The following is a 14,741-nucleotide window of genomic DNA, read 5'->3' on the forward strand; positions in this document are numbered from 1 at the left end:
TTTTCCAACTATTTTCCTTGAAGACGAAACTGATGATTTTTTCAGACCTTTTCTGAACATGTACTGCCATCTACAGAACAATTCCTTAAAGTTTTTACTTCCATCGTTCATTTACTGAATCTTTTTTAAACCCCTTTTAGGAAATCCATTAAGTGTCCCTGGTTTCTTGGTTTGGATGAGCAGCCTGTGAGATCTCATCACCGTGTGGTTTTTAAAAGTATAAGAATAATTAGGAAGTCGCCACGGTTGTTCAATGACTTTTCGATTCCTCCTGAAACTACTAGTTCCACTGGTCAAACATTTCTGGGTAATGGTGGGGACATGTGGACTTCCCTTCCTGCACAACTAAAACTGAACTGAACAAAAAGGATCTGTAATCAGAAATGACTGGCAAATTTAAATTCTTTGATTGTGTTTTTCCATTGCTGCTCTAATAAATTTCCAAGTTTTTATTTATTTGCGTTTCAAATTTTGTATCATGTTTTTATCTTTTTATGTGACCGAACGTTCAGCTCGGGACACACATTGCAAATGTCAAAGTGCTATAACTCCGGCTATAAATATTAAAGTGTTTGATATTTCATAATATTTCATGTTCTCCTCTGCACAGATAAATAAATCCATTTCATGTTAAAGGGAGTGATTCACTGTCTCTCAGAAAAAAAAAACACGCTACTACTTACCTCTAGTGTCTAATATGTTAAAGAGTTTAAACAGGTTTGACTTGGCCTGACGATGCCTCTGCTACCTGTTTAAATAGTAATAAAACCATATAGGAGGAAATATGTTTGTAATATTGTTGATTATAGTTCTTTGAGAAATAGGATTCTGTTAAATGTGTTTCCAAAAAACCCTGAAATTCCCCAAAACTCTGATCAAGTCTGGAAAAAGAAGTAATAGAACCCCAAAAAACTGCAACCTTTGATGACCATCACATTTTCCTAAAGCTGCATCCATTCATCCATCAGCACTGTGCATCAACAACTGAAACATCGACTAAATGTTATGTTTCAGCTGTTGATTTTATGTTGCATGACATTGTGTTTTTATGACTGGTTGAAATGCCTTGTTGCTGAAATGTGCTAAAGAAATAAAATTTGATTCATTGATGTATCGATTCAACCAGTCATGTTTTCAGGCCAAAAGAAAAAGAATGTTCAGGCAACAAACTGAGGCCCAGTACGACTTTCTAGAGGTGTTTTAAATGAAGTGTTTAGAGTGTGAACAGCAGAGGAGTAGGTAGATGGTGGAGTGCACAGTCTGGATACTGACGTAGTTCTCCAGCTGGTTCTGCAGTTCCTGCGGCTCATCAAGCGGCGCAGCGCTCAGGTCGGAGATGGAGACGCCGCTGCATGTGTTTATTGTGATCAGGAAGACCAAGGTTCCTTTGCTGGAAGTCAGAGGTTGTTTAAACAACGCCCGCATGTTCAAAGGGATCTCAGACAGGTCCACTTCACACCTGGATGGACACACACACACACACACACACACACACACACACACACACACACACACACACACACACACACACACACACACACACACACACACACACACACACACACACACACACACGGAGCAGTTTGATTACAGAAGTGAAAAGTTAGAGTGATTAAAGGAGCAAAGGTTCACCAGTGTGAGCTAAATACTTCAAAAAATAGAGGCATAAATAATTATTTTGGATTTATTTTAAATTAATTAGCATTATATTTGTATAATACATACATAAATGTCAAAATAATATAAACAATAAAAGTAAAAATATGTATAGAGCAAACAAAATATGGACTCTTTAAAACCAAAAGGTGGTTTTGGTTTTACTTGTCCAAAATCTATATTATAGCACTCATGTGCACCCAGATTTTTAACAAAAAATTGTGTTAATATATATTAACAAACATTAGAAAAAAAGGCAAATGAGTAATAAAAGAGTGGAGAAAAATTGGGGAAAAGTTTAAAAGTTCTGAGAAATTCATTATTTTTGATAAAGTATTTTCTATTAAACTGTCTTCCAGGAAAATCTGATCCATTCAGAGCAACTATAGAAGTTGATGTTTGCATTTTTTTTTTTTTACACGAACTTTCCATTTTCAGATGACAGAGTGAACAGAGGTGTTCAAAATGTAGGATTCTGATTTTTAACCTAAACCATCTTTAACTTCAATGACTTCATCTCTAATTGTGTTCCTCATCCTAAATGCAAAATGTTTATGCTGCATTACGTTTTAGGGTAGCAGAGGAAAGGCAGCTGAATTAATGGTTTTTGGAGTAATATTGACAAAAAATAAGCAAGTGGAGAAACATAAAGAGTAGAGCCTTACATTCCCAAACGCTCCTCGCTCCTTCGTGATTCTCTGGACCAGAGCTCCACCTCCAGGATTTGTGTAACGTTCAGGAACTGTCTCATAGTGAATCTCTCTCTCCACTGAGGATTGGTCACTTTGCAGTGATTCTGAATAAAAAAAGAACATAAAACATAAAGAAAAAAGCTTTAATCTCCAACAAATTAAACTAGAAGAACACTTAGGCATAATGTAGGGGTTTGAATGTTTACTTCTTTTGCCCAAAGGGGAAAAGTACAAAACGGAAACAAAGTCTAACAGAAAGGAGAATCACAACATGTTTATGAAAGAGATGGATTTTCTGTACCTTGCTTTTAAACTGCTGCTCTCCCAGTTTGAAGCGAACAAACAGATCACCTGTCTGATTGTCCAAATTCAACCCCCGACCTTCAACCAGCGTCACCGAGACGAGCGACGTCCAGAGCTGATTCTTCATCAAATCCGACATCCGACTCGAAGGCCCTGCCTGTAAGAGAGGGTCGGCATCCAAATGAGAGAAAGTGTTTGAAGGAGGAGGGAATCAGGAGCGAGAACAAAAGTTATAAATAACAAAAAATCAAGCTAAATTAAATATCAAACAAAGGCAGATAAAGAGCAGAGATAGGATCAGAAAAGGCAAAAACAAATGAAAAATCAGCTTACTGAAAATGATCAACCTTATTGTGAACACCTCGCAAAAACTATATAAAAATTGTCAAATTATTGTGGACATCGATTCACATTTTGGGTTGTAAAAAACCCATCATTAAGGTAAGCTTAATGAATCTTATTATCCTTAACACAAAAAAGTCAGAAAAAGTCATGAGCCGAACCAGAGCTGATTACCAAAACAAAAGTTTATCTTCATTCTCTTCTAGATTTCTTTCTCACAGACAGATTTTTTCTATCAGTCATGAATCAAACTCTAATTATTTGGCCTAGAAAGTCTGATTTGTTTGAAAAGGCCCCTTTGTCAAATAAAACTCTGCTCCGCCTAAAAACCTTCTATCAAAGTGAACTCTGGCGCAGTTTGAATGCATATGTGGATCCAAGCAGACCAGAGCCCGCTCCAAAAGCAGGAAGTGGACTATAGTGCATGGCATTCTGGGTAAAAACAATCAAACCAAAAGCATGTGTATAGGACTAGCTGGAAAAATGACTCTGAGACAAAACTGAAATCCTACAACCACTAAAATCTGATGCCACTCTTGTTTCGTTTCCATTTTGTGAAGGACAAAGTTGCCTTCAATAGTTCTTGGTGCAGCGCCACCACAGGAGAGGAGGGGAACAGGTTTTTCAGCTAGTTTGGATCGTTTGACACAGAGTGTGAAATCATTCCAACTCTACCAGACTACCAGGTGTGAAAACATCATGAAAAATAAAACGAAGGGTCCCTCTGACTCAACTGCCACAAATGGCTTGTGGGCCACACTTTGGACATTCCTGAATCAGATAACAGTATACCTTTACCTTGACATCATGTCAAACCTGCCACACTGCATCCTGTTCAGTTATACAAGTTATATAAACAAGAGTGTCGTTAATCTGCATGCAAATAGTCTCAAGAAGACCACAAGAAGACCGCCTCATGCTGCAACAACAGATTCATGCACTATGCTAAGGAAGCAAGAGAAGCCACAAGACATGCACTTAGAAACTGCTCAGAGTTTAACGCCCCTTCGTCAAGGTGAATTCAGAACACAACGGTCAGACTTCATCTCCATTATGGTCAGGAGGAGGTTTGTAATTGTCTCTTAAACAAATAAACTACAGAGCATGTAATGTTTGACAATGTTTTGTTCTTAAAAGTGGATTGTTTACCCTTTCATGTGCAAGAAAATCTATTGGCTGAAGGTTAATATGGAATAAAGATTATTGATCAATTTGCAGACTTCTATTTCAAACACACACACACATTAAAAGAGAAAACCAAATTAAAATTGGTACGAAAAGGTGTGATTGCACACATCTGTCACATCTTAGCTGAAGATACAGATGCATTTTCCCCCTAAATTATGGTAATTTGCTGCCCTCTTGTGACAGAAAGACACATTTGCATTAAAAGATATCTGCCAAAATACAGACAGTGGCTGACACTGTTTCTTTAATTTCGAGCATGTCTGATCAGAATGAGGCAAATCCAAATATTATGTTTTCTTGAGCTTTACACAGCTGATTCTGTGTTTTGTTTTTATTTTTTGGCAGATACCCATCATAAAGCTGACTGAATTGATTGTTGCTTATTGTCTGTCCAGTGTGTTCCCTCCACCAGGTCTTACCCTACTACTTCGCTTTCGGGGCCACTTCTGCTGACAGGAGCATGCATGTTAAGTGCAAAACAAAATTGCACTAAGGTTAGAAGGCCATAAAGAAAATATTTAAAATATATATATATTAAAAAAAAGACATTCAAACAGACACAATTAAAAAAAAGCACAATTTCTCCCAAATCTTAGGTTTTATATATCAGGAAAGTTTGTACAATTAATTAGTTCTTATTAGAGGTTTGGTTTTTAACACTGTGTCGCTGTACATAATGTAATATTTCCACTTACATCTGTCCAACAAACATTGCTTCAAAGTCTATTGATTTAAATATAGACTAAACCATTATTAAGGATTGTTTTATAAACATTAAGAAAAAAACCAACAGAGAATAGTTGTGCTTTTTTCCCACCATGTCTGATTGGTGACAAATCGAACGTAAACAGACATTTCTACTTCTGGAAAACATGCAGTTAATACACAAAGGGCTTGCCATACAAAGCCTTTCTTGCTGCTTCCGTTTCTGAGAGAGATTGTCATGTCGACCAGCAAGCAGCCCATATCTTCCTCCAGAGTATTTGGGTCAGTCAGCTTGAGCAACAGTTCATTGGGCCTGAGGAAAAGGTAAATAAAAGGTTAAACAGTTCAGTGGAAGAGAAGTACAAGGAAACAAAACTAAGAGTACAAAACCAATAGTTGTCCTGCTGGAAAATGTAGGTTTGTTATTTACAGTATTCATCTAATGGATGGAACATTCCTTGCAAATTTGGTTGCCCTGCATCTTATTTAGGGATCTTTAAGAAAAAGTAGCTAAATACTTATGCGTGCCACACTTTCTAGATTTATTTTTGTAACATTTTGAAAGCTTTGCATCCTTTTCCTTCCACTTTAAAAATGTGGATAATTTATGTTCATCTATCACATAAAAGCTAAATAAAAACGCATTAAGGTTTTGCTCTGTACCCTATGTCAAAAGTTAGAAGGAATTTAGAGGGGGGGAAAAAATTGATTTGATTTACTCTATCATAAAAGACAATGTTTAAATGTATTTTTGATTTTACATTTACTCATTTTATGGTTTACAATATAACAGAATAGGAATTGCAGTTCTCTTAAAGAAGAAAAACGGACCATATCTACGAAGAAGTGATAATAAAGGTGACATGTAATACATGATGGGACATCTTCAAAAGTGCCCTCCAGGGGGCACCATTTATACAGGCACATACACTGAAACTGTCAAAGGTATTTCCCCGTTTTACTGGCAAATGCTATGAATGAAAGATCAGTTTCCACCAAGTTCACACTAAGACGACTCCCCTCAGAAATTCACAACACTTACTTGTCAAGTTCTAAATCACTCAGACGAACAGAAGCTGAGCCCATAAAATCGTCTGTCGTCAGATCGCTGTCATACACCTGTGTCATATCAGAAAACAAAGTGTTAACCCCAGAGAACAACAGGGGAAGTCACAGTTGCTGAACTTCACCCACAACACTAACTGGGAAAACAATTGTTAGTCTGCAGAGCCAATGTGCTAACCAAGCGTTGATTTTCCATAACGTGTCTTATTATATTTGCTTTTTGAAACATTTAATTCCCACACAGCTAAGAGTGACATAACTCAACAGAGTTGAGAGCAGCATGTTGACCTTTACAATCGAGTTCCAAATGACCTCTTCGACCGACGAGGCGTTACCTTGAGGTAAATCTTCTGGGTCAGATCCTTTACTGGCACTGCGAAGGACTCGTTCCATACAGGGTTCAGGTTTTTATGGATCACTTTGCTCTTAAAGATGCTTTTTCCGTCAAACTTGAACTTCACGTAAGGATCGCTGGTACCTAAAGAGCATTTTAGGACACATGGAGAAATATATTACCAGTGATGAGGGTTTAGCAAATTGTAAAAATAAAAGAAAAACTGGGCCAAGACAGAGGGTGACAGGGGACATTTTTGAAATTGTTAAAGTAAGGCTGCAACAACACAAAATCTTACAAGGTATTTTTGGTTTAGTTTCTTATAGCAAATATTCTGTTATACATGAAATAATGAACCAGTGGAACAAGCACTTTTACATCAAAATCAAAGAATTACTGACTTTAAACGAGCTGCTTTATCTCAATGAAAAGTTGTGTGAAAGAAATACATTTGAAATAAGACCTAAGGATCTTACTAAATTCTTAGTAAGATTTTCTATTTTTTGCTGCCTATAATATTTGAGAATCTGAAATTAATAATTGCACTTAGACTCAGTGCTTCAATCCAGCTGCTTTGGCTTCATAAATCTACTTTTTATTATGACTCGATAAGTTAAAAACAGACTTGACCTAAAAAAAAGAAACCTCACCAAAAGGTCTGCTTTTGTTTCATTATTTTTAAATTCATTCACAGCTCTGTTGTATAATATATTTACAAGGAAATATACTGATTTCCAGTAAAGGGGAGGCCTGGCCTCCTCACTTTACTTCTCATGTGTGAGCGGAGGATGTGGGTTTTCTTTTCTTTCCTCCCCAGGCAGCAGGACCACAACTTCCTGCTTTAAAAGCCAACTAAACTTCAGCCACATGATACCTGATGGCAGTTCACAACACTAATCATGTGCGATCGCTCGATTTGAACCTGCAGGAGGCCAACCTTAAGAGTTCATGCCAACATTTATATGGATGTAGTATTTCCTCGTTGTTTTATGATACTTTCACTTCAGAAGTTCCTTCAAGCTAATCGTGACGGGTCTGTCAGCAATGTTAGAAAGAGAGGGAGCTGCAGCCAACCAGTTGTGTTTGGAGAACATCTCACAGATCGGCAAGTGCCAATAGAAACTTATCGATCTGGTTAAGTTTCTATTGGTTTGTACAAAAAATGTTAGGCCGAAAACCTGCCATGCTGTCTCCTGTTGCTCAGTGCTAACACAATGACTCAAAGTTCATCAACAGCTGATGTTAGTGAGGTCATATAAGGAGTGTTAGGCAACTGCTGTTGCTTAGTCAATCCTCTGAGAGCAGATGCATCAGTTCCCAGATGTCATTTGTTGTCAAACACCCTAATGAACAATTTTCATCATTAGCAACAACTGTTATTTATTCATTTATTCTATTTTTATGTTTTTCAATGTATTTACACAAAAGTGAGCAGATCTTATTGGTATTTTATCAATTTTTATTTTTTTTTTGCATGGTCTAAACTACTAATTCAACCCAACCGCAATCAGACTTTTGTGTCAACGGTTTACATCCGCAAAGCGACCCACATGTGCAGAAGAACATAGACGGCACACAGCAGTGCCGCCTATGTGCCATTATCATGGCAGTGATAATGGATGGAGTGGTTTGTGGATCAATTTTAAAGTTTACTCAGCATTAGGAGCCGACAGTATCGTCACAAAATCATAAGACACAGAAAACCAATTAATAAAAAAGAAAGCACAACTAATAGCAATAGCCTTTTGTGGAGCATTGATAGCAACTTCTGCAGGGAAGGCAGAGTGTTGGCATTGTGATGTAATGAGCTTCAGTGACTCAAATGTCTTTCAGAAGCTCATAATCATAATTTTCAGCCATCGTTTATATCTGGATTTGCAGTGTTTGGCTTGTTATGGTGCAAAATTATGACACATGTCATCAATGACATGAAGGCCGGGCTACAATGCAGTATGACCTGTGGAAAAGTCAGAAATGTGTCACATATGGACACAAAAAAGTGGATTTGGGTCACATTTGCCTGCTGTGTATGTACTTTTCAGATATTTGCAAAAAGAATTTAAAAAAAATAAAATGTTGATCGCTAAGAATCATTTTTTTCTCTACCTAACAACTATGCACATTTTAGTGTTGGGCAACATGGAAGTTGAAATAAACTATATGTCACATCAAGATGGTAATGTGACATCATGAGAACAGTTTGAGTATGAACAGTTTTGCCAGACATTGTCTATTGTACCGTAGGTTTGTCTTGAAAAAGCAACACCCAGGATTTGTCTGACTTATTTAACTCGATGGCTTATCAGCTTTTTAGCCTTGATCATGTGCTTAATGTGCATCTTAAAATCAGCAGCAAATGTTTGTGTCTGTAATCTGATCAAAATAGAAAAGTAAAAAAAAGGAAAACTCATTTTCTTTTTTTTAATAACACGTATAGAAACAAACCTGATCTTCATTTCCTACGCTTCCTTCACCCTGTGAGTTCACATGTAAACAAACACCCGGGCAACTGAGGGAAAATGAATTCAAATGCCTCCCAGGAGTGAAAGAGTCTGAGGTATTCGGCGCTGGGTGTGGCTCAAACAAGTTCTTGTATGTTTGAGCTGTATGCAGATCTGCCAAGGTGCAGCAGAAACCATGCAGCCTGCCTAACACCCAGGTGTCTTTTTGTTCCTCGACTCAATGGCACCTGTATTCAAACGAGCATTGCTGGCTCCTGTGACGGAAACGAGGCTGAGCAAACTATACGGGGGTGATGGAAACAAAAAAGAGCACAAACCACGAGGAGCCCAGTATTTTCGGAGAGGTTCAAATGTCCCATACAGTGGATTCAGACAATCAGCTCGCGAAAAGCAAACAGGCTGCAAGAATAAATAATCAATATTTGCTCTTACTCACCAGTCCAGACATGCAATTGTCAATGCAGCTTGAAAACAGACGGTTATCAAAAACACAACTGGAAATCACTGATAGATGGGACGCACATGCCATTTAAGCATTTATGAGAATGAGTAGATCCCATTCTATGTACCCTCGTGAGGAACTAAACACTTCATATTTCCATCATTAAACTTCTCCATTTACCTTCATTTGCTTCCTTTTTAACCCAGTTACCTTGTTGAAAAGATAAAGGTGTCACATTCTGGCTCACACGGCTGTTTACAAGAGGGCTTATTTTCTGATTTTTCTAAATCTTTTCACCTCCAAAATGTCTGCAAATACCAAACCAAGCACTAAATCCTTCTTCCTAATGTCTTGTGAAATGCATGTCATTATTCTGCAGATGGACAAATTTTAAAACGGGGAACAGTTGAGCGGGTCACGGCACCGTCCGTTTCAGTTTGTTTATTAGCAGCAGAGCCAGGACGAGGTCATTACCACAGCGGTCTCTGATAACCAGGTTCCGTCCTTCCTTCAGATTGATGGAGAGCAGATAGGAGCGAGGGAAATCTTGGACGTTGTCTGACAAAGTTTCGGGCTCGATCACCATCTCGGCCTGGACAGAGAAAGCAAAGCATTACTTAAAAGACAGAAAGGTAGCTTTAGCTATGAAGACAGCATCTTAAAGTGAACAGCTGCATGAATAAAATACTGAAATGTTATTTAAAGAAGATTCTAAAATTGAAAAATAAAAAAGACATCAGTGTTTAAAAAAAACCCAGTTTTGACAGCACTTAAAGTAATTTAAATTCTTTTAGCTTTTAGCAAACAGGACAAAATATGCCAAATTTTCAAAGAAAAGCTTTCTGGGATTCATTTTGTTGCTTCTCTAAAATACTGTGTGTGCGGTATATTTTCTTTACTTTAATTCTTTTAGAATTAAGGTAAAAGAAATTAGGACTCACTGAGTCTTTGTGACAAGTAAAGTCCCTTCAGAGATAATTTAAGTAATTATCCAAGAGGCCAGAATTGTTGGTATGCAGGTCAACTCCAGGAGTTTAGGATTGTTTTTTCTTTAACAGAAATGAAAGGAAAGTTACTGAACAAGCATGCAAAGAACTTGAAATTGCTGGAAGACTTTCAGCTCCTGAAAAATTATGTTTCAGATATGAGTTTGGATTTGAGAATTTTGAAATGTTGATTTCAATCAGGAGCAGGCCCATAACCACATCTCAAAGTGAACAGCTGCGTGAATAAAATACACGTTTAAATAAGATTCTAAAGTTGAAAAATAAAAATAGCAGTCCTTAATAAAACCAGTGACAAAACTTGGCCTAGTAAGTCATCTAAAGCCTTTTAGCTTTCGGTTTTGATGAAGTTTAGGTTAATATTTTACAGATGTGAACAGATAAAATGTTGCACAGTCACTGGAAAACTGCAACATTAAACCACTGAAATGTGAATGGAATAGCAATATTTGTCTGAGTTAGCTTATCAATACACTAATAAATTAACAATCATTAATCAGGAAAGGCAACAAAGGTCACAGAGACCAAGGTATGCCAAGCCATGCTAAGTCAGACTGAGAAAGTCAATTAAAAAATAAAAAAACAGAATGAGTTTAGAAGTGAAACATAAAGGAGAGAAAGAGCTTGAACTGCTGATAGGTTTAATAATCAGTGGTGACCCACTGCAGGGAAAACTGGCCTTTGATCTAATCAATACTTGAATCTTTTCAAATGAGCTTTAAGCAGTTCATTTGTCTTTAGGTTGGTTCTCAAATCTGAAGAACAAATCAACATGATTTGTATTTACACTCTGCAGAATGCATCAGACAGATTTACAAGTAATGATCTACTTTTAAAATAAAAAGAGTTATGGCCTGTCATTAACATCAACCATAAAATAAAAGACCTGATTTGTCTTCTATGCGTTGAATCGATCAGTTTAGGTTTGTTCTCAAACCTAAACTGAAGTCTATCTTTGTTTGTTTTTTGAGGACCAAACTCCAAATCCAGTGTACTTTACTGTGTGTAGTGCATCATTGTGGCATATTGTGTTAAAATTTCCAATCTATGCATTTTTTTTCTCATCTCATCTAAGTAAAAAAACTTTTTTTTTTACTTATTTACCAAGTCAATGACTTAAATCTTAAAAATAATGTAAGCACAAGCTTGATCTCCAAACTCAAAGGTAGCTAATAATTTAGCTAGTAAGTAGTTAAAGAGACAATAGGTTTCAGGTATTGGAAACAATAACACATTTTTAGAATGATTTCTGACTATGAATTTTAAAAAATTACTCAGGATTTTTTTGTTCTTTTTTTTGTGAAACTTACATCAATGGTCATGACCTAAAAATCCCCTCTGGTTCTTGTGAAATGACCCCGTCCTCATCTTTGCTTCCTGTCAGACTCTGTAAACTCGTCTCCTTTGCTGGTTCCAGTTAGTCGTGGTTTCTGCTTGTCCTTTTACTCTCAGTCACAGTTTGTGCCATTCTGCACTATGCTCTTGATTTCTTTATTACCTTTGTTTGCAGTTATGTAACCCAGCAATACTTTCAGTCTTCTTAACGCTCTGTCCAATTAGTTTTGCATTTTAGTCTTTTTTAACTGACTTAGTTAAAAAAATATAATAAATGTAACTATTCTACAGAATTGCACTGGCCTTGTGGCTTTGTATTTTACACATATTTGTGCCACAAAACAGAACCTGCTAGTCAGGATTCTCACCACTTGCTTTGTTTTTGCACTTTTATGGTTATTTGATGTTCCTTTAACGCACTCCAATCTTTGCTTTAAGCCGTTTTCCATAACTTTTCTCTATGAAACAAAAAACTAATTTCTGCGTCGTCACCAAGAATTCAGTTGTCTTCAATAAACATAATGATGAACACACGACTTCAACGAGTCAAAACCTGAAATACGATCTTTAATCTAAAACTACAACAGCCAAAATAGAAACAAAATATCACTTTCTAAATAATGTCTAAGTCAACTAAGATCCTCTGACTACAACCATCAAACTTAAAACCATCATCTGCTATTTGTGCAAAGACCTCCATACTTTGTATCAACACCAAAAATGAAACCATTTAAAAAGGAAAAGGAATTGTACTTTTTCCACAATCTTTCAAAGAAAAACATTTCACAATACGTATTGCATCCAAACATCAAAAGCTTAAGTTGCTCAACAGCATAGTTGCACTTACATTCAACGTGGCCTTGTCCTTTGGTAAGAGACTGCAGAAATCAGGAGTTTTATGTTGTACAGATAAAGATGAGGCATCCTTGAAAAGTTATATGATACTAAAGGAAAGTGTTTTTTAAAAGGAATGTGACTACAGGTAATAAAGGACTGAGGTAGTTTAACAACTACGGGGTCAGGGATCGATTCCTGTTTGGCATTTCTGCCATGGACACAAATCCTTTGAGCAAGTTATTAAAAATTCCTGAGTCCCGGGGAACAAATAGACTGAACCCCAAAAACAGAACGAAAACAGAGAAATCATGGAAAAGAGAGGATCCTTGAGATCATTTTTTTCACTACTGTTGTGTCAATCCTCGAGTGTATTTCCTGTGAACTTTGCACTAAACATTTAGGCAATGTATATTCAGGCGTAAAATGGCTGCTGTAAACTGGAAGAGAAGTTCAGGACCCATGTTGGCTGCTTCCTGCAGAAAGGAGTCTCTGATAATTAGGACAGGATCTAGTTACCTGCTGTGTGCACACCACATGGTCGTGTTGTTAAACACACATCCGTGTAGCGTACAGCGCCCTAACAAGGCACTCAGTCATTCACATTGTGTGATGCCAACCAGCTAATCACAGGATGAATTAGAATGAGATCAATTATTTCCATTCTGATGATTAATTGTTTTTGAAAGGCAATTTTGTTTGCAGAGACTGGATGATGCATTTTATTTATGGTTTCAGTCATGTGTGCATTTTATTTCCTATTTTTGTTGTTGTTTTTGGTTGTAGTTTTTTTATTCTGGATATTTACATTTTCCAGCTCCAGTGTTAAGTGTTCTTTACAAAGTTAAAGTTTACTGGCATTTGAGAGGATGTACTTGCATTATTATGCCATCATCAGTATATTAGTAAAAGTGAAATAAGACTAACTTACAGGTACAAGATATAGGAGCTTGTCAATAATTTCCTAATATTCATGACAAAGTTCTGGTTCCATTGGCAGATTATTTACTTTACAACATGGGAAAAATGTCCTAGTTATACCTGAAACAATCTACCAGTGCAACAAGTAAATCAATAGTAAGGTATTATTGACTTAAAAGAAGCTCTTAAATTCTTCTGAAAATCCCTGTTTAAAGGAAAAAGTTACTTTTGTCTTATTTTAAGATAACTAAAATATTTGCACTACCAACAAGACAAGCAATACTCAATAATGTTTTATATTTTTGAAGTGGATGCACATTGGAGTTGTTGGTAACACTGCTGTCATGAAGTAACAGGACAGGCATCTTTCTGCATGCCTTCTGCCCAGTGACAGCTGAAGACAGGAAGCTTTGTCCTATTTTCAGCTCCATCCATAATTCCATCAACTCTACTAGATGAAGAAAAGCATTCCCACAGAATGATGGTGCTACTACCATGTTGTACTACAGGGATGATGACAGGCAGCATCAGTTTTCCTCCCAATATTTGCTGCATTCCTGCAGTACATGGCTTTTGGCTTTCTCTGAACTATTTCTAATTCCTATCTACTCTTTGATTGGTTGATTTATTGACTTATATCATAATCAGCAACAACCAAGTCAGGTGACCAAAGCACTTCCACTTCTGCCACTCATCAAAATTAAGTAATTAACAACTGAGATGTTCATTTTCTTTAAATACCTGCATCTCCGTGTAATTGAGAAATAGACTTACCATCCCTCCCTGCAACAAAAAAACTACCCAAGTCATCCACGCCCACCGTTTACACACTCTCCAAGAGGTGGCCTGATAAAACGTGAAGCATAACATAAAGACGATTTGAGGAGTCAAATATGAACTTTCTTACCACAAAGATTCAAAGACTACATTTGGAAGTGAGTCAATAACTGTAAACTCAAATATATTTCATTGTATTGGCTTTTAAAGCTGCACATCAAAAACACACACAAAAAGATATATATCCCTGGTTGCTATCCTTGTTCTGTTGTAGAGCACCACTTAAATCAAACCCTCAGCTCACAATATATCAGCACATCTGCTCAATGTGTGTAGATCTAGAAATAATTCAGCATTCATGATTCATTATTTAAAAAATGACAAACATCGTTCAGGGAAAGCTGGTCTGGAGCAAGCGAGGGCCTGTTTTTTGGAAAACGAATAAATAAAAGTGAACTACTTCATTTTGAGAGGGTGGATTTACAGTTGAGCTCCCTAGAAAGTCCCCCTCTTTTCATAAAAAGGGGACCATGAACGTAAAATACCTCAGCTTTAATCTTTTTTAGCGAAAACTTGAAGCCTGTTCTTGTGAAGAGAAAGCTTGCACAACATTTTTTGACGATGCCATCAGTCACACAGCCACAGTTTGCAGAGAGCTGCTGTGGACTGTTGGTTTTGGGT

The 14,741-nt window shown here is 36.9% G+C and overlaps 1 protein-coding gene across 4 annotated transcripts in view; it reads right to left on the minus strand.

Moving 5' to 3' along the window:
• Positions 1-14,741, minus strand: part of mctp2b (multiple C2 domains, transmembrane 2b) — a 46,093-nt gene that overhangs the window by 17,849 nt on the left and 13,503 nt on the right. For 2 of the 4 annotated variants that reach the window (XM_055060052.1, XM_055060054.1), the window contains exons 3-10: positions 9,664-9,781; positions 6,287-6,429; positions 5,929-6,005; positions 5,085-5,199; positions 4,601-4,627; positions 2,650-2,808; positions 2,322-2,452; positions 1,273-1,459 (exon numbers count right to left, since the gene is read on the minus strand). In XM_055060052.1, coding sequence (XP_054916027.1) covers positions 1,273-1,459; positions 2,322-2,452; positions 2,650-2,808; positions 4,601-4,627; positions 5,085-5,199; positions 5,929-6,005; positions 6,287-6,429; positions 9,664-9,781 — 957 coding nt within the window. Of the gene's footprint in view, positions 1-1,272; positions 1,460-2,321; positions 2,453-2,649; positions 2,809-4,600; positions 4,628-5,084; positions 5,200-5,928; positions 6,006-6,286; positions 6,430-9,663; positions 9,782-11,503; positions 11,649-14,741 lie in introns of those variants that run through there. The other 2 variants (XM_055060056.1, XM_055060055.1) reach the window with 2 other exon arrangements.

This window comes from Poeciliopsis prolifica, unplaced genomic scaffold, assembly GCF_027474105.1.
Source record: "Poeciliopsis prolifica strain line A6 unplaced genomic scaffold, Auburn_PproV2 SCAFFOLD057, whole genome shotgun sequence".
NCBI classification, from domain to species: domain Eukaryota; kingdom Metazoa; phylum Chordata; class Actinopteri; order Cyprinodontiformes; family Poeciliidae; genus Poeciliopsis; species Poeciliopsis prolifica.